Here is a 27,342-nt window from a genome sequence, read left to right as displayed (position 1 = left end):
AAGAGAGGTGCGGAGCTGTCCACTGACCACTACCTGGTGGTGAGTTGGCTCCGGTGGTGGGGGAGGAAGCCGGTAGGCCTGTCACAATAACAAATTTTGCTGAGCGATTAATTGTCTAAAAAATTATTCCGATAAACGATATTGACTAATAATGCACGCGATTTCCTGCCATAGATAGATACACTTTATTTTCAAAAGAACACATAACACTGGAACTGATAAACTAAATAAACAAAACAACCAAAAACAAAAATAAAATGGATTCTCAGTCTCCATTAACAAAAAACTTACCTTAATAAAAACTAAGCAACATAAAGCCAAAGTGGAAATAAATACTGCATTCAACCAAAAAAGTGCAGATTATAACGTCTGTATACTATATTGCCCTTCAGTAATCACTAGATTTAAATAGAGAAGATGGGCACATCCGACTACCTAATGCAATAGTTCACACTACACGATTTTTTGCCCCCGTTTTGCCCTTATGACAATCTTAGATAGTTGGCCGATCCAAGATTCTCGCTGGTGATTTCGTAACCGATCATCCTGCAGTGTGTGGTGTGTTACGGTGGATCATCGTGGCCGCTCCGATCTAAATCAGGGTTTTTCCCCAACTGGGAGCTTAACGCTGAATGTGACAGGTAGCCAATCAGAAAGCACGGATTCTCCTCGTGCTTTCTGAGGGGAAATTACGGAGGGGAATCCCAAACAACTGACATGGCGCAACCCGAAGTCCAGCGGACATTGGAGATGATATGTGGAAACATTAATGTTTATTCAACATTTTGTGCAAAGAATAAAGAAATGACAAGGAGAGGAGTTGGAGCCAAATGGCTACCGCAGTTGATAAACCCGGTAAGTTTTCAGCTGTTCTTTGTTAACGTGACATAAATAAGTTATAATGATTTTCATTCAGTCAGAACTTTAGGCTGACTCTAGCCACATGCATCACAGGTAGATTCTAGTAAAGCATTGATTAATGCCTGGTTTTAAAATTGATTAACTGGACTTGTAGCCATTATTTTGTGCCCATGTGGTTGGACATCACATGGCATGACCAACCCGATTGAACCGTTACACCTAGGATTTGTGTGGTCTCTCNGTTTTCAGCTGTTCTTCGTTAACGTGACATAAATAGGTTATAATGATTTTCATTCAGTCAGAACTTTACGGTGGCTCTAGCCACATGCATAACAGGTAGATTCTAGTAAAGCATTGATTAATGCCTGATTTTAAAATTAGACTTGTAGCCATTATTTTGTGCCCATGTGGCTGGACACCACAAGACACGACGAACCCGATCGAACCGTTATACCTAGGATTTCTGTCGGCTAATGTGTCTCTCAGGTTTTGAAAATGGGCCGACAGTCGGCCGACAACTCGTGTAGTGTGCGCTGGACATTACACTAAGGAAATAGGAAGGGAGGATCAGGGGAGAGACCGGAGTTGAGCCTTTTTTCATTCAGTGTCATCAACAGAAAGCAAAAAGGCAGGAAGAGACGATAAAGCTGATAATTAAAACGAGGTCGATAGTTTTAATTTATCATGTGATTAATTGATTTATTGTTTATCGCAACAGGCCTAAATTCTGGCTTCTGCAATTAGGAAAAGGCATTGTCCAAGGAGTGTGGATTTAAGCTTTACTCAGAGTCAGAACAACATATAAATGCAATGTATGCATGGAGTCAATATAAAAGGGCTAATGAGGTAAATACAATGATGCTGAGTTCTCTAAACACAAACCGGAAAACAGTGGTGGAAGAAAACCAGTGTTATGTTAAAACAATGGCAGATGTGCTTCTTTTGCCTGCATCACAAAATATCACTCAAGGAGTCATAAAAAGTCTGAAGACTCTAAAACTAAGAGAACCGTTTTGCCACCATATTGGGTCATTTAATTGAAAAAAGCTTAGAGGATGTGGTAATGCAAAATACACAAGTCATCAAATCCAAAATGAAATTCTTCAGGGCTTAGCAGAGGTCGTACAGACTGATTTGTGAAGTATTCAGTGTTATTGCAGACAAAACCAAAGACTTGCATAAATGGGAACAAATGTCCCTGGTTGTACAATATCATTACAGTGGTGTCTTCCACGAAAGCTTCCTGTTTCCAGGCAGCTGAAAGCCTTAATACAGTAGGTCTCAGTTCAGTGGTCTTGAACTGTCTTGAGGAACATGGTCTGGACTACAGAAATAACCTTGTGGGACGAGGTTACGATGGTGCATCCGTCATGAGTGGGAAGCTTTCTGGTGTTTGTCAGAATTCAAAGCATCAAAGGTTTGCCTTTTATGTTAATTGTAATGGACATTGCTTTAATTTAGCAGAAATAGACAGAAGTGAAGGATTTACATGTGAAAAGGACTTAAAAGCACGATATGTTTAAAAGATCCCAGTGCCATGAAAGATACATGAATAGCTTGCCTTGGCGCCCCCTGCTGTCTGAACCAAATGCCTTCAAATGAAACTAAAACGATGAGAAGAAACAAACTTGAGTTTAGAGGAGGTTCTTCTGTTTGACACAACAGTGAATGAATCAGAAATGATTGATGCTAATTTGATTGATTCCATCACATTCTGATTTTCAAACTGTGGCTCCAAATGGAAACTCTAAAAATTACAGTAAGTTCTGTAAATGTAAACCAAAATAAAATCTGAGAGAAGAAATTAATGGAAATAAAATTTATTACAGCTCCGCAGTTATCTTTTCGAAACAAAAACTAAACCCAGAGTAAATAATCAGAAATGAAAGATTAACGCTGCCCTCCTGCAACAATATTCAGTTATTGGTGCTTCACAGACATCATGTAGTTTATCATTGTTCTGAAATCTTTACCGTAATAAACTGGATGATAATCTCTGAATTATGAAGGTCTGAAGAACCAAAGCTTTTGGGACTGAACTGAACAGAAAGTCCAGACTAAAATCTCCTACTACTAACGATCGACAACATGGACTTAGATTTTTATCATAGTATTTTGCAGTATTTATTTAAAAATAAAAGTGACAATAGAAAGTATAAGCACAGCATTGTTCGGGGAAATAGTCAAAGCAACACAAATAAAAAGTTAGAAGTAACTGAAAAGGTCATTTCAAATTCATTCAGTTTTATCACTAAGCAGATAAGCAGATATGAAAAGTCAGAGATGAAGAAGTTTCCAGATGATCAGATCGTCTCCAGTTTCCTCTTTAAAACTCAGAGTTTCAATCTGATCAATAAGTTTTTATTGGACTTTGATCTTCATGCTGAGATCATCAGAGCTGCTGCTTCATCACTGAGATCTTCATCGGTACGATCTTTACTGGTATATCAAAAATGGAGAAGAATGGAAACATCTTGCCAGTGAAGGTGTGTGTGAAGGTGTGTATGTGTGTGTTAGTATCCAGATCAGAGAAGGACAGTTTTCCTCTGTCCCAGTCCAGATTCACTCTGATCCTCTGGAGATTCTTCTGGACTGAGAGACGAGTGAGAGGAGCTGGAGGAGAACGTGCTGAGTATTTATCCATCCAGAACTCTATATGCAACCATCCAGACCTCATGCCTCCTTTCCTCTTAACAGACTCTTCTAACACACCAAGTCTCCAGGATGAACTGTCTCCAACATCAACATCCCAGCTGTGGTTCCCTGAGTTAAAACCCTCAGAACTCAGAACAGACCAGAAATAATCAAATCTCTCTGGATTATCAGGAAGCTGCTGTTTCTCTCCTCCCCTCCCATTGGTCAGATCTTCAGACAGATGGATTTTTGAACCAGCCGTGTTTGGGTCCAGAACCAGAGGAGTGTAGGTCACCATGGTCTCCATGTTGCTCCAGATGTTGAAGGCCAGGTTGCCCAGATGTTTGGCCTGGTCTATCAGAGCTCCTGAGGGCAGCTGTGGATCCTCCAGCAGGGGGCAGCGCTGGACTCTTTCCACTGCAGCCTTGTAGTTGTGCAGGAATGAGACGTCTGCAGCTCTCAGCTCCTCCTCTGTGGCTCTGACTGTGTCTGAAAGAGCTGCTATCTCTCTGCTCAGAGCCTCCATCTTCTCCTTCATCATCCCTCTCTTCTGCTCCTCTTCCTCCCTCAGTGCAGCCAGCCTGGCCTCCTCTTCCTCTGCTAGAAACTGATGAAGCTGCTTAAACTGCTCCCTAATCTGCCTCTCTGTGTGTCGGGCCTGGACCTCCAGGTGTTCTGCTGTCTGATCAAACTCCTCCTGAACTTTCTTCCTGAGCTCCAGCTTCTCCTTTAAAGGCTCCAGAGTTTCCTCAAGTTTCTTCCTGTGTTGCTGAGCAGCTTCATCGATGGGTTTGAATCTGTGCTTGGTGTGTTTTTCTGAATCTCTGCAGACGAGACACACTGGCTGCTGATGGTCCAGACAGAAGAGTTTGAGTTTCTCAGAGTGCAGAGAGCAGAGACCCTCTGAAGCTTTTTGGTTTCTCTGCTGTAACAAAGACTCACACAGATTCTTCAGAGCCAGATTAACAGGTGGATGATCTTTAGAAGATCTCCTTTTACAAACTGGACACTCTCTTCCTGGTTTCTCTCTCCAGTATTTCTGCAGACACTCCTTACAGAAGCTGTGGCTGCATGACAGAAGAACCGGATCCTTAAATATTTCCAGACAGACCGGACAGCAGAGATCATCGTCTGATCTGGAAGCCATTTTGTCTCAGAGTGAAGCTGAAACCACAGCAGACAGAAAGTCAAACCAGGAAGTCAGTTTCTCTCCTGTAGAAACTTTATGAACTTACTTTGATTTGCTTGTTTCCTCCTGCAGCAGTCTGTGTTCCAGTGTCTAGTTGCTCAGTTCTCTCTCTGTTCTCCTTGTTCAGTGTTAGTTTGATTTCAGTCGGAGACGAAGGCAGGTGTCAGCATTCATCCTCAGGGTGTTTACTCTAGAGTTTTTTTTCTCTTTGTTTCCTGGTTTACCAAGAGTTCCTGTTGGAATTACAGTCTTGAGGCAGAGATGTGGCGCCCTCTAGAGGATTTCCAGCTTTAGAAAAACTGTACAGTATCAACTTTTTCTGATAAAATAGTTTCTTCTTGCTTTATTTAAAAATATATTCTTCCTGTTATAAAACTCTTTAAGGATCTCCACTAACTGGAAAACTTAAATGTCTTTACTCACTGATGTGTCACAAAGGATGGCACACTCACCCTAAATAATTTTTTCTTAATTTAGGATTTATTTTGTTAGGAAAATCCCATTGACATTAAAAACCTCTTTTGCAAGAGAATCCAGGCCAAGACTGGCAGCAGCACACAAAGGTTACATAAGATTCACAGCAAACACAGAAAAAGTTGACACCGTCATGAATTAACGGGACATATGAAAATCAAAATTTTTAGCCCTTAAATCAATTTTTGAGTACTTTGAGTGTTTAGAAGTGCAAAAAAATCTAAATTTACTCTCTCCTGGTGCTGCATAGATATCTTTAATTCCTTTGGTATTATATTTTTCAGTCTATTTATATGGAGTTAATGTGTTAAGTTCGGGAGCAGGGCTACGCCCAAACCACACCTTTAATTTTCCAGAGGGACTATTTATACTCTGCTCAGTCTGTTACTTTTCATCAACTGTCAGACCCGTGACACTTTCTATGATTACAAATCTTTAAATTCAAAGTCCAAACATTCCGGGCTTCCGCTTCTTTCTCAGCATCCACTTCCTCCTCTGGTAATGTCATTTCCACTTCCACTTGCACCGATTCCGGACCTCTACTCGCACCGGACCTGGCTCTCACCCCTAGTGGGAGCCAGGTTGTATTACACTATCTGACTGCGTCCTCTCTGAGCTTCAAAGCTTTTGTCTGAACCATCATTTCATCCCTATCCTCCCAAGCTTCACAAAGTATGAACATTTAAACATGTTTTACTGTATTGTACCGTAGCAGGACAGTAGTACATCTTCACTTGTCTTAAAGATCACTGATGCCAGTCAGTCAGATCACTCCTGCAAGGGCATGTTTTTCCTCTACAATGACTTTCACATTCATCCCGAGCACTTTCAACTCTACACAAATGCAACTCCCTCTATAGACTTGGTGACTATTACAGAGGTAAATGGTGAAGCTAAAATGGCCCAATAGTTTATTTCTCGTGCACTTTGTGAACTGTACCCCATCGTTATTGCAGCAAAAACTTTGGGGACATAAATGGTGCAAGAAGTTTACTCTCATTTATTCAGACTCACTCTGTTCTCAGTCTACCATCAGTTCCTGCTTCGAGCAGCTCACATTCCAGTAACTCAGAGCATCAATGACGTTCTGTCACTTTCTTCAAAAATTTGGACTCTTTGGTTCAGATTCAGAAACTCATCCAACTCCAGCTCCACCATCTTCTTCAATAACATCCAACTAACTCCCCTGTTGTTTTATCTCCTCAAGCACAATGCTTCATTCATTATGCTTTTCAGATATCATCATTCAGTCATAACATTCATATATTTTCTTCAGAGAAGTCAACTGATCAGTTTCCCATCTCTCATCCATTTCATCTCTTCCATCCTAACTTCAACCTCAACCCTATGAGCCAGTCTTTATTTTCAGACCAAAATTTCAGCAAGCGTTTCATCTCAAGGTCCACACCTCATCTCAGAATCCTGAAATCCAGCAACTGGAGTCTGGATCTCCAACCATCTCAGTCTAGCCCTGTTAAGATCAGGCATCTTTCTCGAACTTTACTCCACCCATTCTCTTTCGCATAGGAGCCGCCTCTTCAGCATCCAGTCAGATTGTCGCTCATCCCTTCATTGTCTCATACCTTCATCCCTTCATCTCCGATGATTATTGCGATGCATAACTGAGATCATGCATCCGCAATAATCTCAGTTATTCATGACAAGCACGTTCTATCATCTGTTCTATTTAAATCAGACTCTTTTGGGGGTCCTATGCGGGCTCGGGAAAATAAGAAGATCCGTTTCCCAAAAACCAAACCCCCACGCAGAGTCTTCACCTCCCAAGCCCTCCATCATTTTCCCCAGATAACCAAATCAAGATCATTCATCCCTTCAACCCTCATACTTTCATCCCTCCATCCCCCATCTCTACATCCCTTCATCCTACATCCCTCATCCCTACGTCCCTCATCTCTACATCCCTCACCTTTCATCATTAAGTCTTTAAACGTATATCTTTGTAGCGTGGTCCTTTTTAGTGAATTGAAGTTTCTTGGCTATGACGTCACTGCATAATCAGTTTTGTGAATTCTCATCTTTTTCCTCAAGTTTGACATAAGTGAACTTGTAGTCCATGTTCAGTTATGCCAAAGTCACAAGTACACAAGGTATAATCTTCGGTTGTAGAGCCTATTAACACTCAGGATTCCTGTTGGCTCTAAGATGGCAACCACCACACTTACTGCCTTGGCAACCATGGGCCAACTCCTTCCTAGATATCGTTATGATGGAGAGGTCAGTGGCCAGGATGCACTCGGCCAGTCAAAAAACAAATAGAGCTTGGGATGCAACTTATTCTTTGATCAAAGAAAGAGTGCAACATAATTCTATGTAATCTTTTCAATATGTAACTGTAAGTGATGATTTAATCTTTGCAACTCTCCGCTTCCATATTTGTTATAACTTTGAGATCCTTGGGAACAGGGTAGGGGGTCGCCATGGGGTTGTGGATTGGGGGTGAGGGGGTCACACTGCCTTTTCTATTTCTATGTTGTATCCCATCTAATGTAACTATACTGTAATGTACATGTTGTTGTGGATGTAAAACAACTAAAATGAAAACATTTGATTGAAAAAAAAACAAAAAACACTCAGGATTCCTTACATCGCCTCCCAGCATCAGAGGCTTTAGGGTTAGGGTTAGGGGGGGCTCCTTTCCTTGTGACCTCATCGAGGTTGCCATTTCCTTGTGGTATTCCCAGGTACTTGTAGCTGTCTTCAATGTCTGCTATTGTTCCTTCTGGGAGTGAGACCCCTTCAATGCGGATGACCATCCCTCTCTTTGTAACCATCCGACCACACTTCTCTAGTCCGAATGACATCCCAATGTCAGTGCTGTAGATCCTGGTAGTGTGGATCAGTGAGTCGATGTCTCGCTNTTCGCTCAGATTTCACACCCTGAGCGCTGTCAGAGCGTAAACAGCCGCTCTGACTGGTTGTTTGTTTATTTCTGCTACCTGTTTGCTGGAGAGTCTGCGCCTGCAGGAGACGCTCCTCTCTCTTCTCCTGCTCCTCCTGGGACTTCTGGATCCTCTCCTTCAGGCAAACCATGTCGCAGCTCGAGTCCAAGGACTGTTGGCACGAAAACGAGCCCAGGCTGAAAATACTTATTCCATATTTAAAAGACACAACAAGGCTTCTCCTGTCATAAGAAATGATCTAATTTTGTGTGTTATGTCACAAATGAGACCGTATGTAAAAAAAAATAAAAATAAAAAAAAATAAAAATAAAAATTATTAGCTAAGGAACAAAAAGTCTTAGACCAGGATTATTAAATAGTTAAAGGATAAAAATGAATCAGTTACGCTGGCTTTCACGTCTTATGTTTTCATTTACAAGCAGTTTAATCCAGTTAGAAAACAGTAAAAGTTCAGATTCGTCTTTCCTTTGATACGATTGCAGCTGAGCATGATGCTCTTGGGTTTAAATGAGCTGCTTCATGTTTATTTGCAACAGTTTGGACCTAAATGCTACAAATGGCTTTACAAATTGAAAGTTCATTATTAAAGATGACAACATAAACTAAGAACTGGAGTAAACGATTTTTATGTAAACAGTGTCAGACTGCTGCTTTATTATTTCTTCTTATGAAATTGAACGTAATTTCAGATTTTTGTGTAACTTTTGTCAAAGTTGACGTAAAAATGCGCCATTATTGTGACTAGGCAATAAGTTACCCCAGAAGTTATTGCAATAAACGATAATATTGTTGTTTTGACACAATTTTCAAATAATATAACGATAACAGCATAATAATGAAGGAACACATTCTCAAAGATTAATAAACTTAAACTTCTAATGAACATTTAACACTGGAACTGGAAGACATTTTAAATATCCAAAATAAATAAACCAAACAACAAATAAAATTAATTATGACGTCTCTGTAAACAAACTGTTTAAAAAACGTTTTATTTGAGACCGAAGCACCAGACTGAAGACTTTTGTCATCCAGTTTTTGGTAGAAAAAGAGAGAAAACTATAAATCATGGAAATGGAAGTAATTGAGCTTGTTTTAATTTATTAAGTGATTAATTGTTACAGGTAAATTTTCTAAGCTGCAGAAAGTTAATTGTTAGGAATGAACAGATATAAAAATTTGGGCCGATGCTGATGCTGCTGTTGTGGCATTATTTACCAATATTTTTATTTGATCACATTTCTTATTCGATTACTCAACTAATCATCAGAATAACTAATAGATTACTCGATTACTAAAATAATTGTTTATTAATTAACATTTTGCGTCCCCAGGCTGGTATGCTTACCCGTCGCCGTGTGATATGTTCGGAGGGTTGCCTGAGCGACTGAGGCACGTTGGCGTTGCCGTTGGCAGCATCGAAGGGGCAGAAGGTCGGCGGGGTGCCGTTGGGAGATTTGGCGAGGTGGGCGAGGTCCGAGTCCGTGTCGCATCCGAAGACGAAGCTGCAGAGCGAGTGGCAGTGGGCCAGGATGACCACGGCCTGCACCAGCTCAGCCAGTGACCAGCACTGCTCACCGGCCTTCAGCAGCGACTGGAGACAACACAGAGGAAAAACAAGACGCTTAGCGCACCGCTCCGATTAATCTGACTGGCATGTTTAAGACATTACTACGGAGATTAAAAGATACCATATGAAAGTAACAACCTTTAAGGAGCTACTAAACATACTTTCTATTAAGCAAACATGATCTGATGAAATATTCTGATTGTAAATGTTGTGTTTTTATTATTTCTTAGCAGGAAATTATCATAACTAGGAGAAATAAAGGCAATTAATTTATATAATGTGATGGACTTTCAATAGTATTTGAGTTTATTGAATGGGACTGTATTATGCATTGTGCATTATTGGAGTAAAAACTAATAAATTAGTTATTGAAATAATTAAGGATAGTTAGCATGTCCACTGATAACGGCGGATAAACGGTTTTCTTGGGACAGTAAGATGTTTTTTCACCATTGACACATCCAGCAGCGCATACACAAACATGACTGACAGCGCCAAGATCCTCCTCCTGGCTAGGCTGTTTTTGACCAGGAGCAAGTCGTAGCTCAGAGACGAGGTGGAGGAGTTTGATCTTTTCACAGATCGTCTGTCTCATGTTAAACTGTCACAACATGTTAAAAAGTTTTAACAAACATGTAAAAACTATATTGTTGTAAAAGTTACACACTGCAGCTTTAAAATGGACTTTTATTCAACAGTTTATTTCTTCTTCCTGGAGAAAAAAAGTTATTTATCTCTGCAGCTCCTCCAGAGCTACCATGAGCCTCTTTTGTCTCAGTGTTTCCGTTCCAGACGATGGATTTAAGTTCAACCTAGCTTAGCGTAGCTTAGCTGTCAGACCAAAGGGCGCTGAATAAACTCTGCGTACCTGGATGTGGGAGCAGGCGGTGAGCCAGGGCTGGTGGGCCAGCACCTTGTTTATGTGGTCAAGCAGGCGAAGACGAGGTGGAGCCGCTTCCAGACCCTGCAGCCACAGCGGGTCCCCGCCGGCCCTCAGGAACTGGGCCGAGTGCAGGCACACCAGGTAGCTGCAGTGATAACGGGCCGCCGCCTGCAGAGGAACGGTCAGAGGAGAAGTTTTAAAAGAACAGAGCAGCTGAAGCCGAGCACTTCGAGCATCAGCAGCAGCCAGGTCACCCACCATGATGGCGATGTAATGGCGGTACGGCAGCGGCAGGGGGCCGTCCATGTGCAGGATGTAGTGCTGTGTGCGCAGGAAGCTCTCCAGATACTGGGGGTGGGACGCCATCTGCTGCGACACGGCGTCCACGCTCCCCCTGCTGACCAGCGCCTTCATAAACAGCAAGGACACGCGCTCCTTCTCGCTGTTCACCATCACCTGCAGAAACCAGAACAAACAGACGACAGGTTGGTTTGTGGTGGGGAAACTGTGGAACAAACGACGTTCCACCCATTGTTACAGAAAAACGAGGCTGAGGAAGTAACTATGAAACAAAATCCAATCAGGAGGATCTGATTTTCTCACTGTGAAGTCAAAATAATTCAGAGAATTGGAGTTAGGAGACGGGAGTTGGCGATATGGACTGACATTATTTTAATAATGATATAGATTATGATAAATAAAACTATTTATTATTACTTCTTTAGGTAACTGTATGGCTGTGAATGCATGGCACAGCCTTCATCATGCCACAAACACAACATTCCCAGCTTCTTTAAGATAATATGTACTTATTAAAAGGTAGTTTGTGTTTTCCAGGCACATGGTGCCATTTTATAGCATAATCAAGTAACTATGTTAAATTCAGTTATCATAAAAATACTGTATATATATCAGATATTACTTAAAAGAAATTTTTGTTCCTAATTTAATGCCTTGAAATTGGGCCTCTGTCTGTTTAAAAACTCCTGCTCTTTCTGAAACTCCGCCTTCAGGAAGTCATCACAACATTTAACGGCGTTTTTACCAGCGTCCCACAGCCTTCATCACATCAGCTGAGCTGATGTGCAGCTCCACCAGGTGTCTGCTAATTGCTGCTGGCTAGTCTGAAGGAGCTCAGTAGGGGAAGCTTGGAAGCTCAGAGGAGGAGCCGCATCTCGAAGGCGGAGCTAAGGCCATCCAGGTGTTTTGCATGGCTGAATGGTTGTCATGGAGATTAAGGGATTTCTCAAACAGGCATGGAAGAATCAAAGCAACACTCCAGGAAATAACATTGTAACATAATGTAAAAACTCTAAAAAGTTGATTTTACATGATACTGGCCCTTTAAAAAATTGTTATTTATATCACTAAACTGCACATAGTGACTGTACTTAATAATATTTTCAAATTTGCTGACATTTATTGATGAACAAACAGTGGAGAAAAAAGCAAAAATAAGATTTCTCATCATTCCCTCAGTTTTTTTTTTATTATTTACCATCAATATCCAAATTGTATCATGGCAATGATAAGAAAGTTTTCATGATAAATGCTGAACGATACGATAAATGCCCACCACTACTATGAGAATCAAAAGGCATCCATAAACTCTATATCCAATGAAACAGACGTAAACATGAGCAGCACAGCGCCGTCCTCCCTTCACAGCCATTACGGCCCTTAGATTTATAGCCAGGAACGTCTTGGCCCAAGATGAAGTTGGAGCGTCCAGCACCATGTGACGGCGGGCTCAGGCTGCGCTTTGGACCGGAGTCATGTTCCACACCTTAAATCAGAGGAAGAGGGGCCGTTTTGGAAGAAGAGCGGCGGTGCCACGGAGAGTTAACGCATTCCTGACTTTATTTTTCCTAGAAATTCAACAAGCACCCAAACAACATCTCAACAGAAGCAAAGTCGGATTGTGTTCAAGAGTGAGAGAGGCTTCTTTAGCTTGTTTGATGTTTATCTAATGTAGTCGAGACGCTGGATTAACTTGTTTATTTGAAAGCTGAAAGTAAGAGAGAAAAAAAGAAAAAGCACAAAAAATGCCGTTTGAAAAGGGGCTTTACACTGAGGAAGCGAAGATGAAGAAACTAATATGAAAACTGAGCGGAGGAGGCCTGAAAGAGGGAAGCTCGGCGAGGATCGAAGACGTGGAGGAGGCCAAAGACTCAAACATGGGAGCGACTGCACTGAGGGGCTCAGGACCAACAGAAACAGACCCATGCAGAGCGGGAGGCTGGCCGGCCCACACCAGTAGACATTTATAAGCTTGTTTTCCTTCTCTCTACATAATATAATGGCTTCTAGGAAAAGGTGTTCAGGAGCCACAGATCCAGTTCCTCTGAATGGATCAAATGGTTTCACTTCAACTTCAAATGTAGAAACTGTAAACCTTATCTGGATCTGACAGTCTGTTCTGCCTCTGATCGTCACACTTAAATCAGAGAAATACTACCTGAGGAAAGAAAAAGAAAACTTACATTTGATTTATTAAGGAAATAAAAGCTAGGAAAACCAACCTGCCCTTGTTAGCAGGAATAAAAAAAGCATTTTGGGTCTCCTAAAATGTCATTTCTGTGTGGGTGGACGGGAAAACAGTTAAAAACGTTCATGTTTTATGAAAAAACATTTCTGTGTTGACAGTTAGAGGCTACATAGTTCTCATTCAACGTCACACTTCCGAGAACTTTGTAGCTGGCAGCCATCTTGGTAGGTATCCGTATCTAACTCTCATGACAGTTGGCATGACAACAATAAACAAGCCACAAGCTTAGAACTAGCTCTCACCTCATTCCTATCTAACTTATAAACAATATAAGTACATCACATCTATTACTTGATTACAATTTTTGAGTAGTCTTGTTGTTGGTCTCTGAGCCATGGTGAATCTATGCTTTCCACTTTCCTACCAAGATGGCGGTTCAGTGGCACAGATCACTTCTGGTTCAGACGTATGGGGTGATTACTTTTTCATCCACGGTTTACGATGGCTTCATCTCTTAATAAATGAAGCAGATTGAAAACTGTACTTTATTTTCTCATATTATCTTTGCCTGATATAAAATAGTTTGATATGATACCAAGTGTGGAGAAACGGGGCAAATACTTTTTCACAGCTCTGCTTGTAGGACGACCGGCGCAAACAGAGAGTAGCAGAGCTTGTTTTTGCACCTAAGCCCCGTATGGCTCTTTAGTATTCAGCAGCATGTTTATCTGACTCAAAGCTCCATGTGGTATTTCACTTCTCCTTGCAGGGGATGATGGTTCCTGCCTGATCCTGCAGTAAGCTCCACCTTATGACCCAAATAGTCCTAAAGGACATGCTAAACAGCTCGATCCTTATGAACGACACCTTAATCTTGTAGTTCCATACAAAGCAAAGTAACCAAGAGGGGTTTGGAGTTAAATGAAACATGCCGAGGCACAGACCCTGACCTTCTCCAGGCTGTCGGCGCCCACAAGAAATAGTGGAGGAGGAGAATGTGGAGAGCACAGGTGGCTGCCAATCAAAGGCCTACAAGAGCGCATTCACATGGGTGTTACTCCTCGAACACAAGCGCTACTGATTAGCATGCCTAGCTGCTGAATCTAGGTTACTGCTCCATGGAGCGCTAGCTGGCCGGATCGCTGAAAGGAGCAGTGTTGCACCAAGCAGCATTTCAGAGGCCTGTGCTGCAGAAAACACGCCTCATTTCTCAAGGACCTAACATGTCGGGAGGCACGGGCCTATTTTTATTCCTCCTCATGGTAGAATGGGCTCAGATTGCGATGTTGAGTGATCACACTTCCATTTTTAGGGTAAATGACACATGAAGCGGCTGATTGAGAAATTTTCTGGCAGAATTCACAGTGGCATGTAAATCTATCCTACCTCTGAGATCTTTCCATGTTTTGTCACATCAGTGTCTTTTGGGGATTTTAAGTGATAGATTTACACAAAATGGTGCATAATTCTTCAGTGAAAGGAAAAGAATCCATGGTTTTCACATTTCGACTCAATAGCTGTGTTTCCATTAACTATAAAATTGTGCAAATTTGAATAACAAATGAAATTCAGTTAAAGGAAATAAATAAAAAAAAAAAAAAGTTTTTGCTCCAGGATGAGGTGTTTTTGAACTGTATCAAAATTAGTGTATTTTGCAAACCTGCAATGGAAACACTTTTCTCGCATCACACAAGTCATGTCATCAACGACCGGATGCCACCGCTGTTACGCTAACTCTGGTGTAAAGCACCTCTTGCTTTTGTATAGACGAATGCGTTTAGACACTCTCTCTGTAAAATAAATAATAAAATGAAATGGGAAGTTGGAAAACCCAGTGGGCAGCCACCAGCATCAACATGCTAGTTGTTAGCCTCTCCAATGCTGCACAAATGAGTTCTCATTTGCCAGTGCCAGCCAAACATTAATCTGATCAATATTTGGCTTCAGAATACCCAAGGAAGTAGCCGCTGTTGGCAATAAATTTATGTACAATAGCTTTCAACTAAAAGTAGCAGTTTAAGACAAGAGATCACACTCAAAAATGTGTTAGTGTAGTAGTTGAAAGAAAAAACAAAACAGTTTAAGCAACAAATCCTCTAAATACCACACAGTCCATGGATGTGATTTTGAAATCTGATTTAACACGTGTCAAAAGTCGGTCTTGCACCGGGTGAGGAGATTGTCTTTGTCATCACTGGCATCCCACGTAAATTATTAGGAAATTGGAGGGTTTTTGGTAATTTCTAACATGTCTGGACAAAGACTGACAGAGAAGTCAGACAGAAACAGGAACTACAGTAAAGTTGAGCATTCACAAAGCAGGAAATGACACATCCTACCTCTTGAACAACATCTGTCTGCTGACAGCAGCAAAATGAAAGATGCAGTCATCCATTTGGGAAAAGGTTTCATGAAAGTCATCTTTACTGCTTTAAAAGGAGTTTTAAAAAGGCAGTTTTGATCTTTACTGGATGAAAACAAGCTAGTCTTTTTGATAAAGCATTCCTTACTGCCTGCCTACCTACATGAAAAAAATCACACCCACATAAGAAGAAAAAAACTCAATTGAGAACCATTTATGCATGTGTGGGAGGATGCATAAAACAACAAGGAGAAATCATCTAGACAGCTGTGTGTGCATGACAAAACACACTCTGGCTACCAAACCTAAATATCTGTTGTGATTTAGTCAGAATAATAAAGTGTTTAAATACTCAGATCACAACAGACTTAAAAAGTTTCCAAACTCTGAAGAGGTCATCAGCGCAGAGCTGAGAAAAAAGTAGGTCAACTTCTAGATTCTAGGTTTTGATATCAGACAAAGATAACCTGAGTCAATATGTAAAATTTAAATCAAATTAAATGTTTATTTGATTTAGAAAACAAGCTGGTAAATAAACCAAATAACCGTCTGTGTGACTATTGGAAGCAATAACATTACTAACGAGGAATTTTGTCCCGCTCTTTGAAGGATTTTGTGAGTAGAAACAACCTGTTTATACCTCAGCATCTCCATTTGATTCAAGTCTGTGCTTTAATTAGGACATCTTTTAAACAGTTTTTTGTTTTGTCCAGTTGTTCAGAGGTGGAATTGTTGTTTTGGATCATTTTCCTACTGATTAACCCAGGTGTGATTGAGCAGATCTTAAGATCATGGACGGACGGCTTTTCTAGTAGAGAACATAAATCCTACTCCCATTACTCACACAATCCCCTACAGAGTAAGTGAGCAAGTCAAATTTTAGACGTTTTAAGATCTTTTTAATGCCACCTTGAATTAAATTTAGGACCTTTAGCAAAACATGTTACTATAAGAGTTGGTTGGGGGACCTGAGTATAGCAAAAAGGTTTAAATTTACGGGGTCTGTTGGTGGTCCAGTTTTTGGTACAAAGAAAAAAAGTCATGCAAATGGAAATTATTGAGATTTTTTTTTTTTTTTAATTTATCATGTGATTAATTCATTGATTTACTGCTTACTGTGACAGGCCTAGCCAAGACAAAATTTAAGACCTGTGATTAACATATTTAAGGCGAGGCATCCCTGCCCTAAAGCAGCAAAGCAACCCCAGATCATCACACTGCCACCACCATGTTTCACTGCTAGTATCAGAGCTAAGTAAAGTCTGCACTGGTAAGGATTTTGTTATGCATTCTTTTGTGAATTCGTGGATTGGCATGTTCTCTTCATTTGTGGATAATCACTTTATAAAATTAGACATGTTTTATATAATTAAATGTCTGTGTCTGGCAGTAATCAGGCCAAAAATGTGGATAAGCACAACTAATTATTGGTTTTTAACAAAGTGGACAATTTGCAAACTAGTATTTGAATACATTTTGGTTATGTTTGGTGATTTTAAACATTTAGAAATGGCAAATAAACTTAATCTGTGAGGGGGCTGATACTTTCCTTTTTAATGACACTGTGTGTTGATTGGAGAGGTTGCATGAGGCAGCAGAGAAATGAAAAACATGGGTGACGTCACTGAGGGGAGGATAGGTAAATGCAGACAAAGACAGGCTTTGATCGCTGGCAGAAAAACAGCAGCACTGTGCAAGCAGCAATATGAAGTGGAGCAAGGGTTCAAGATGACACACAAAGAAGTGGAGGAATGATGCAAGCTTTTTTTTCTAAGAGTGAATGGTGTAGATACAAGAGAGGAACATTCAATCTGCATTCTGACTGATCCTGGAGAGATTGTCTATCGTTATCAGAAAACATTAACACCCTCTTTCCTCCTTGCCGGAAACAAGCACTCGGGACCGATTTTGGCTCTGCAACCTGAACTCAAGGAGTAATGCAAAACAACCCAGCTGCAGCCCAGAGCAGTTTGCACAGAGCAAGAGGAGGAGGGGGGTTTGGAGCAGCACTGCCAGGAGAAACAAAGAACTAAATAAGCCCAAATTCATCAGTGAGTGATCAGATCTGACTGTAAACAAAGCAGACAGGTAGAGCAAGGGAGATTTCACTGATAACAGGCTATATTTATTGTTGTTTATTCCCCCAACAAGAAGCTCTTTAAAAATGAAATGTGAAATTATGTGTCATCATCTATGAGGAACTGTGAAGACAAAGGAAAGTGGAGAAAAAGTGGCACATGCTTGAACTGAAACCAGAACTGCAGCTCACATTGCTCTCTGTTTTATTCCATTCCATTTCTGTACTCCACAATCTGCAGCAAAACATGTCTTTGTTGGACTGCGTTCGGCACAGCGCCCCCTTTCTGTTGCAAAGCGGAAAACAACACCAAGAGGAGAAAAACAACTTTGATTGGCAGTCCAGTTCAGGCGAAAAAACAGCACAATAAGGACGCTTACAAGGGCTGCCGTAAACCTGAGAAATCTCTCTGTTAACGTGGTTTAACACAATTATCACATTATTTTGTCCATGCATTAAAAAACAGCAGTAATTAAATGGCACTGCATTACTTCACACCACACTGAAACACCTTTTTCCTCATCAAACTCTCAGATGATGTCACCTTCACCTGCAGCTTCATCCACATAAACGTCCCCAGCCGTTACTCGTTTATCTCCAGTGCGATAAAATTCAAAACATACTCGGCCTCATATTTTAAAATGACACTGAAGAAAAAAAAGAAAAAAAGAAAGAAAAGAAAACTGTACAGTAGAGCAGACGTTTCTGTCTTTGTCCGGCCACATCGAAACTAACCTCCCAACATCTTCTACTTGTTTTCTCTTCTATAAAAACAGCCGTTTTTAGCTCAACTCTAAGAGTTAACGTTTCAACGCAGATGGCTCGAGCTTTACGTGACATTTTAACGGCTGGTGATGAAAAACCACTTGAATGGTGAGTAAACCAGAAATAAACCAAATAAACATCATCCGGTCACTTGAAGTGTTTAATGTGAGTTTCTGACCCATTTCCTGAGCAATAGATGTTAACGTTATAAGTTCGGTTCGCCTATTTTCGTTTGCTAGCGCTAGCAAACTACAGCCGCTATAGTTAACGTTACTGCGCTGAAGTTGGGTTCCGATTTGGAATGACAGTAAAAGGCCATTTCGCAGCTTTATCCGAGTACTTTTTAAAAAAATTAGTTATAATTTAATTTTGAGGTATTTAAATTGATCAAACCTGAACTGAATTATTAAACATCGCATAAAGACCCTTTAAAATACAGTCTGTGATATGAGAAACTTACATTTTGTTTGTAAGAACACAAAACATGCACATTTGAAGTCGTTTTTGGTATGTACATCAACTTAAATTGACAGACTGCATCGTAAGGAATCTAAATTTAATACAGAATAAAATTTTTAAGCTGAACCTCATCACCCCAAAAAAAGACCTAATAGCAAAGACGCTGTACACAAAGACTTTGTGTAAATCACAAAGAATAATTGTGTTCAGCTTTGACTAGTCTAGATACAGCAGTTTACACACATAAAACTTCATTAAAGTAGCCCTCATGTATGTTAAGAAATATAATAAAGATTCCACACATCAAACTGAGATTTGAAGGTAGTTGAACATTGAAGAATAATTCATCCTCTGTCTGATTTGCCTATTGTGAATGTAATGCTATGAAAACATTGACTTTTTAAAGTTGCCAACAGAATAATTTTGCATATTACAATTGGTGTTTTTTAAGCTCTGTTCAGTATAGAATACTTTAACTCAAGATTGAGCTTCCAAATTGTTGAAGTTTTCACAAATAATCCAATATAGGGTGGTGCTAATACCAAAAAAGACACAAGTAAAACACATCATAAACAGTTTCTTTACTTCCTTGATTACTGTAGTCCATCATAGGCTTGGTTGGCTATTCTATTAGAAATTTCATACTTGTCCTAATTTGACAATACATAATAAAGTTTTCTATATTAAAGAATATACAACAGGTGTTAAATAATCCAGTAAAGGTTTGACTGTCCAACTACTTTGGTTTTAATGGTTGACCCAATCTAACTTGGCCCTAATGCTGCAATTTGGAGAAAAAAAAAAAGCTTTCAAATTGCCCTTTTTGTTGTTTCACTTATAGAATAAAGATTTCATGATTATTAAAACGTGTCCTAAATAGTCTCTGATCAGTGTTTTGTCTGTTTATTGTGGTTTTTATAATCCATTAAATCATAATTTCTTATGGTCTCACATTCATAACACGTATTTCGCAACATCACAACTGTGTTTTTAAAACGGGTTCATCCTTGTAGCATAATCCTTTTTAAGTTTGACTCGTCATAACCATTGTGGTTTCTGACTTAACTATGGGCAAAATGCTTATAAATAGCTTTAAATGGCCTTGTTTGTGTTTTGAGTGATAGAATAAGGGATTCAGAAATTAAAACTGTATGAAACCCTGAGTAACTTGTAGTCAGAGTGACAAATGTCAATCCTGGTTTAACCTTCCTGAAAGTTGAGGCTTTCACAATGTAATGAGGTGCTAAAGCTAAAAAAAAAAAAAAACAAAGTAGCCCTTTTTGGGCTTTGAAAAGACCAATAACAGCGCCATGAACTGTTTTTAAAGGTTGTGTAATGAACGTAGGTTTTACAGTGATACGTATGTTAGATTTTTATCTGGAGATAATTAAAGATACGGAATAGCCCTTTACTCAAGTTCCAAATCGAAGGCTAACTTCAGCGTCTAGTCTTACACTTTGTTTCAAAGTTTCCTGTCTGAAAACAAATGAACCAAACTAACTTCCAGTTCAACTGACAGCAACGACAATATGTAATTAACGATTAAAAGAAAAGGGAGGCTTTGTTTTAAGCTCCTGTAAAGAGTGGAGCCGTTTTCTTGACAGAGAGACAAATGAATGAACGGTTTTGACTTCCCAGGCTTACCAGTATAATCCCAGCCTTACCTGCTTCTGGACCCGCTTGCACTGCGATATTAGGGGGTACTCCATTTTACTCGTACAGATGATCATTTTCCAAAAACGGTGTCGTCCTGCATGGATCCGGTTGGAGCTGCTAACAAAAGGAGCGCTTCTGCCGCTGGCACCCGGTCAGCCTGTCTGAAGCTGCAGCCTGGACTGAGGAGAGCAAAGCTTCCCGGAGCAGAGCTGACAGCTCCAGTAACAGCCCGGCCAATCACCGCGCAGGAGGCGGAGCTGCTAGCCGGAGGGGGTTAGCTACATGCTAATGAACATCTGCAAAACAACAGAGGAGAGGCAGGGACACGGCCAGACTGTCAACTTTTTACCAGCTCTGTGAGGGATGAGCTTCTGTCTCTGCATCTCTGACCCAGTTCGTTGTCTTGGAAAAAAATATTGCAACTATATATATATATTTTTTTACTTTTCCACAGTTTGTGGCAATCTTTCCAATATTTTTACGGAGTTTAAAGCTGAAATATGTAACTTTTACAATAAATGTGTTTGTTTTGTTAAAATTATCATTATGTCGCGATATAACGATAAAAAAAAACATGAGCTCCTCTGCCTTCTCCCAGTGCTCCCAGTACTAATTGCTAGCATGGGTGAGCTAGAGGGGGCAAAAGGTGGCACTGGGACCAGATCCTTCCTGTTCACTGGTTGGAATCATTGCAATCTACCCAAATAGGAAAAAAAAAGGATAAATGTGAGTGGTGTAGAGAAAAGAAAGTGTATAAAAGTAGCCTTGGCTTCTCTTTGGCTTTGCCACTGACTGCTAGTGGTGCAGGAAAAGAAAAACGACTCCATAAAGAATCACAATTCCTAGTTCTATTCCATATTGATTCAAATTGCTCAAAAACTGTTTTTAAATTGTGTTTAAGTTGTACATCTATTTGCGGACATACTGCTTCTCATATTACACGTCCACTTGGCCACTGTAGAAGAATGTCTTGCCCACCGAGTATATTTTGAATAATTATTTGATGCTCTTTTATTTAAGGAAAAAGTCAAGTAGCTAGTCTTACACTAGCTACTAGTGTAAGACTAGTAGCTAGTGTACTACTACTACTACTACTTAGTGACCCAAGTCAGGAGTTGGGTTTTAGCACTGTTAATCACTTTCACCCCTCCCTGCTAGCTCTTTGTTACAGCTGGCTCACCCCAACATATCCTGCCATGAATGCAAAGGCTAATTAGCTTAGCCACTGATGGCGGCGAATTAACGGTTTTCCTGTTGATCGTTTGTCTAATATGCTGTCACATGGTGACAGTTTAAATAAAAATGCTAACAATAATATTGCTAAAGTTACACAAGTATACAGCTGAAGACAGAAGTTTACATACATTGAATAAAAATAGACATTTATCTTATTTCTGGCTTGTGCAGCTAATCGAAACAAGAAGCAAAATGATTCCAAATGTATAGAAAACTTTTTTTAAGCTAAACACGAAAGTGGAACTTAAGACCACAAAACCCATAAACCCAAACAGATACCAGGTTCAGTTTTTATTTCTCAGAAGTCAGTTCTTTTAGGAAAGCTGTGTTCAAAGTTCAGTCAGTTTTTATGCTGGGAACAGTTAATGTCTTAAACTGCAGTATTATATCTCAGAACAGTGCATGAGGATTGACCGTTCAGTCACTGGACATGTTTACGTTGTTAAATATAACCTTTATATTAGAAAAGCTTGAACACACCTAAATGAAGATATTTATTTCTCTCTAGGCCCCTAATCTAATATCTGCTCCAAGAAAAGCACTAATTTTAGGTTTTCCTAATTAGATTAAAGCAGCTGCACTACTCTGACTCAGACACCAACACATGTTGGTTTTTGCTGGAGAGTTACTTTTAGGCATAAGAAATATGGCCACAGAATTAATAAAAGAACTGAAAGCCACAGAAAAAACGCTTACTCACTGAAGGCAGAGTTTGTAAAAACAAAATAATTAGAAATTTATGTTGCCATTTGTCATATCTTTAGGGATGAATATAATATTTTAGAGCCCGAGAACCTCAAAATCTCCAAATTACAAAATGCATATACATTTTTAGTGCCCACTAAAACAATAGGAGGTTTTTGAGGCACAGCAATTAAAACAGAATGGCTCTACCTTAAATGGATTGTGATGTAACAGCACTCTACAACAGTCTCTGGCTAAATAGACTGTTTTCTGTTGTTTTCACTATAAATTTATGTTTTGGGTAGGATGGATCGCTCAAGGAAGGAGTAAAAAGCAGAACATGGAATCAAATGCAGCTTATATATTTATCAAGTGATAAAGATCTTTATTTCACCAAAAATCATCGTCAGCATGATCAGCGTTGTTTATTTCCTCTGTGTCTGAGCCTAAGAAGCCTAAAGAAGGGGAAATTTGGCTTATAGAGTTTGACTGGTGTGAAAGAATAATGTTTTGATAGCTACTTTCCTATGGTGCATTTAAATCCTCAGATGAATTAATGGAGAAATGTGAGACTTGCACAAACATCGCACAGCTCCCAGACATAAAGCATTACAGTGAGAGATGCTTGGGGCATCAAAAAAATGCTGGTCAGAATTGGAGCAGAAATCTGAAACAAAACACATTTGTTAATGTTTTGAATTATTTTTCATCATTTTTCATTTCTCACTATGTCCACACTTTTAGATCTCTGGGTAGGATGCCTGTTTGTTAGATTTCTAAGCTACTGCTTAAATTTGTCTTGATCTCTTTCTCCAGACTGGACAAATTATATAAATCTTACTTTTCTGAACTCAAATTTGAGCTGAAGACTTTGCTAACACTAGATTTGTCTTCAGTGAGAAAGAAAAGTTGTAAAACGATTATGTGTGGCATTTAAACGCTCTTGTGTTGTAAACTTTTAAATCTTTCCTTCCCAGCTTTCACCAATGTGTATTTATGTGTATGTGTATTTAAAATCTTAAACCGTTTGCTCAGACTACTCCTTCTTCAGACAAATGTAGGGAAACATTGTACAGTTGGGTGTGACCGGTGATCAGTGCACTGACCAAAACATGTAGGAGGAGCTTTCACCTGCAACATATAATTATATTTAGACAGTAGCGTGCTTTAAACTTTACCCCATCTTGTAGGTGGGGAAGAATTTAAACCAGAGCCAACACCTTAAACCTCTACATCCAAAACAAACGTTGGGCAAAACCTCCCCACAATGGTGACGACATGTACTAAATCTGACTATAGTTATAAAGAGTATTTTACAGTAAAAAGTAGGCTGAGAATCATGTGATGTTTTGAAGAAAAAGGCTAAACAAACAAGGTTCCTTTGGCGCTCTTCTTTTCCTGTGATATCCACTGTTGACCTGCCAGTCGGGATTTTCTCTGCCCGGTTGAATCGTGTCCACTTGGGTCAGTCCTGGCTTGTTTTGATGAAAGAAACATTTGTATGGTTTCCAGAAAGCCAACAGCTTAACCGGTTCAAATTAAATTGTTTTCAGAGAACACAAGTCACAACCTTTAGATCAATTAGATCCACTGACGGTCATCTCTGATGGTAATCAGGTTCAAGCAGCTGCAACAAAGAAATGGTTGTTTAAGAATCAAACTGGACTTTAATTTCCTTTTGATAATTCAGATTTTTCTTTTTTTTTACTCTAGAAATGCTTACAGAAAACAAAACAAAAAGAAGATTAAACAAATTGTTTAATGATTAAATTGCTCAATTTTTTCATTTTTTACTAATATTTCGGTCGAAAAATAAATGAAAATTTGGCCATGAAATACTGAAGGACTTGTCTATCTTCCTCTTTCAGTAACTGATCTATAAATGTGCTAATCTGGACCTTCTGGAACCAGGCCTTGCTCTCTCCTCTGTATCTTAAGCGAGGCAAAGTTCATGATTGTTATTAGGATTATTTCAACAAGTCCAAACACAATACCTGTTTTTATAATGACACAAGGTTGTGTACAAATGAAAGCATCTTATTACAACGGATTCACATTTTAAGGTTCTGAGGAAGAGTACGTTGTGTGCTCCCACTGGGAGCAGACCAGTAAGGACATATCAGGACAGCGTCTGTCGAGAGGAGACTGGGACGAAACCACTGGGAAAACAACAGCTGCTTTACTTGCTTCTACTTGCTGTCTGGGAAGAACTGGGGCAGAAAACGGGTTGCACCCTCTTGCTTTGCAGGGCTTTGCCCCACTGACTTGACGCTAACAGGTCCTAATGGAAGAGAAATGTAGCCAGTCCACAAAGGTGGCTATTTCTTTTATTTGTAGAATGCAATTTTCACTTTTGTAGTTTCGTCTGAAAGTTTTAAATGTAGAGTAAAACATAAAGTATTCGCCTTTTAATTGTAAAAAGCACCATCACTATTCAGGGATTTTACCCAAAAGCAAACCTAACTGCACTCTCTCATTAAACAGCAAGAGAACAGACAGAAATATAATAAAAAAGAAAAATACAATACATTTAGGAAGTTTTATGCATCTTTTATAATATGGCGAATGTGCAATACTACTATTGCACAAAATAAGACTATTAATTTTATTAAAACATTGTATGTTTACCGTTGAGTAGGTAAAACATAAAATTCATACTTTTAAAGCTTTAAATAAAAAAATAAAGTGTTTGTGGTGTGCAAGATATCTGCATGATCTAACTGTAGTGGAGATTTTTCATTTTGTTTCTTCATTTAGTGGAAATCCAGAATGCTTGGTTCCAGAGGCTGAAGCAGACGCCTGGCTCTTTAAAACAACAGGAATATAAAAGCAGCTTAATTACACCCATTAATTACACTAAGTGGAGGTTGGAGGTGGAGCAGCACCAAAAATCTTCCTGAGTGAAACAAGTACTCCAAATGGAATAAGTTAAGAATGCATTTCTTTACGTTTGCATCAGTTAGTCTGACCAGAAACAATTTACGTTTCATTTTCACTATGCATTTCTCACAGGAAGATAATTAATGGCACACAGCCTCCAATCTCCATTCCCCACATATGCAAACATGACAAAAGTTTAAAGGTTTTAAAAATCAATCAGATAAACAACCTTCATGTTTTTGACATTATAAACCCCCTTCAAACTCTTGGAACAAATAATCTGGATTTACATAAAAAGAAGAGAATTATCTTCTGCACTTAAGATATTATATACTTATACCTTTTTCACAGGACCTCACTTCACAAATTCTCAATATCAGCTGGTAAATATTTATTTTAAATGTTAAAAAGGTTAAATAGCTTTTCTCCAGAGATACAGCATCAAATAATGCACTGCACGCGCATTCGAATCGCTCAAACACGGCCTCATTAGAGAGAGAGGCACTTGTCTGTGTCCTTACAATTTGATTAACAAACATCATGTGAATCACATTGTGTGTCAGACAGGACCAGTTTGCGCCAGTCTGACTAAATCAAGAAAAAAACAAGACTGCTGTGAGACCCAATCTGTTTATGGTGAGGGTTTTAATTAAGTGGCATGTACTGCTGACTATCTAAATGACATTTGATGGACATAATGAAAAGCAGAGAGTTAAACGTGTAAAACTAGTTTTGTTATTTGTTGGAAAAGGAAGCACTATGTCCTCTATGAACTGTCTGCATCCTGTATTTATCCCTGACTTGAAGCTGTGAGAATAAACACATTTAGTTTGACTTTTCAGAACTGCTCTTTTCATAACCTGCTGGGTGATTTCTGTGAGCTGTGACTCGTTTGAAGAAAGGAACTGCAGAAAGCTGCACATCCCAGAATTACAGCAAGTCCTGTTCCTCTGAAATTCAGCTGCCAACAAAACAAGAAGGGACTTTCCTGTGAGGGAAACCTGTCAGTCTTTTTGATTTATTCCTCTTGTGCAACATTCTTGACAGTTTAGTCATTTGAAATAACTAATACAAGCTGAAGGAGGTTTTAGACCTGTTCTGTCAGGAAGACTTTACTTTCACATAAAGTTGCTAGTTGAAAGGACGAGATTCTCAGTCGAGTGTTGGTGCATCTGACGTCTGCGTAGCAAGAGCAGATGAAAATGTTTCCTGTTGTGGTTGTCACTGTTTGTAGGTCGAAGGGGCAAACTACAGTACGTGCAGCTTTTCAGTCAGCTGTGTTTCAACATCCAACCCGTTAGAAGTTAACTCATCAAGTGCTTCCTATCTGGGTTTGGGAACCATTGTGAAATGCATCTTCTAATTGGGAGTAAAAACATTAAAGTTGTTGTATATAATTCTGGATCAAAGCCGCTGAACATTGATATCTGTTCTTGACTGGAGGAAGATTAAGTTGTTCTGAAAGGACGGGAGATAATCAGACCACAAAGTTATGCTTTTAACACCCACTCACCTCTTCCGGCATGTCAGCAGTGCCCTTTAAAAGAATTTATTCTTTTCACTTTTTCTCACAAACTTTATGTATTTGTCTTTATATTTAGGACAAACATCTGAGCTAGAGCTGGATGTCTTTTGAAGCATTTCTCTATCAGTTTTCTTGGGAAATATTTTTGCCTAATCTTCTACAGCTCAGTTTGGTTAGATGGAGAGCATCTAAAATCCGTCAAACTCATTTTCATTTTGGGCCATATAGAAATCAAGAATCTCTTCATCTTGTCTCTGCATTTGATGAAAACCTCTCGAAATCAAATAACATTAGACATATTTTTACAGTAATGTAATTTGGCACAATCAAAGATAAAAATGCAGATTTGATCAATAAAATAATATTTAAGCTCACTTTTCTCACAGGTTCTATTTTTGGAGTCCACAGGGCCACATATATACATCTGGCGGGCCGTATTTGGCCCACAGGCCTCAAGTTTGACAAATGTGCAATAGATGAATGTCTCTGACTCAATTAAATTCAAAAATATTTATATGTATCCCAAAGGAAAATTGGATGTTGGGGAGTCAGGGATGTGATCTTTGCCCATTGTGATGGATGGAAGAGATGGCCTGAAATTCCTGCTCTCTGAGATTCCAGTGAAGTCTCCTTTTCAACTCCTTAGTTAGTTAGTCTAAACCTTTTTACCCCTATTGT

At 39.5% G+C, this 27,342-nt stretch overlaps 2 protein-coding genes across 3 annotated transcripts in view; both read right to left on the bottom strand.

The window, feature by feature from the left end:
- The window catches only part of sesn4 (sestrin 4), a 26,961-nt gene extending 6,363 nt beyond the window's left edge, over nt 1–20,598 (bottom strand). Inside the window, exons 1-5 of the mRNA XM_015036322.1 lie at nt 20,348–20,598; nt 10,791–10,988; nt 10,518–10,700; nt 9,428–9,673; nt 8,116–8,230 (exon numbers count right to left, since the gene is read on the bottom strand). Coding sequence (XP_014891808.1) covers nt 8,116–8,230; nt 9,428–9,673; nt 10,518–10,700; nt 10,791–10,988; nt 20,348–20,413 — 808 coding nt within the window. The 5' untranslated portion in view covers nt 20,414–20,598. The remainder of the gene's footprint in view (nt 1–8,115; nt 8,231–9,427; nt 9,674–10,517; nt 10,701–10,790; nt 10,989–20,347) is intronic.
- Nucleotides 3,145–4,869, bottom strand: LOC106949810 (nuclear factor 7, ovary-like). Of its 2 annotated transcripts, none has more exons than XM_015036321.1 (2): nt 4,727–4,869; nt 3,145–4,659 (listed from the first exon to the last, which is right to left on the bottom strand). In XM_015036321.1, the coding sequence occupies exon 2, from the start codon at nt 4,640–4,642 to the stop codon at nt 3,254–3,256; it is 1,389 nt and encodes a 462-aa protein (XP_014891807.1). In that variant the 5' UTR covers nt 4,643–4,659; nt 4,727–4,869; the 3' UTR covers nt 3,145–3,253. The 2 variants fall into 2 exon arrangements, with proteins under 2 accessions (XP_014891807.1, XP_014891805.1); XM_015036319.1 differs by having other exon boundaries at nt 4,731–4,869.
- Nucleotides 20,599–27,342: the final 6,744 nt, after the last annotated feature.

The sequence above is a fragment of the Poecilia latipinna genome, unplaced genomic scaffold (genome assembly GCF_001443285.1).
Source record: "Poecilia latipinna isolate Pla-1442-1.1 unplaced genomic scaffold, P_latipinna-1.0 Scaffold364, whole genome shotgun sequence".
Classification (NCBI taxonomy): Eukaryota; Metazoa; Chordata; class Actinopteri; order Cyprinodontiformes; family Poeciliidae; genus Poecilia; species Poecilia latipinna.
Note: the sequence above shows the minus strand (reverse complement) of the source record. Positions and strands in the feature narration are given on the sequence as shown.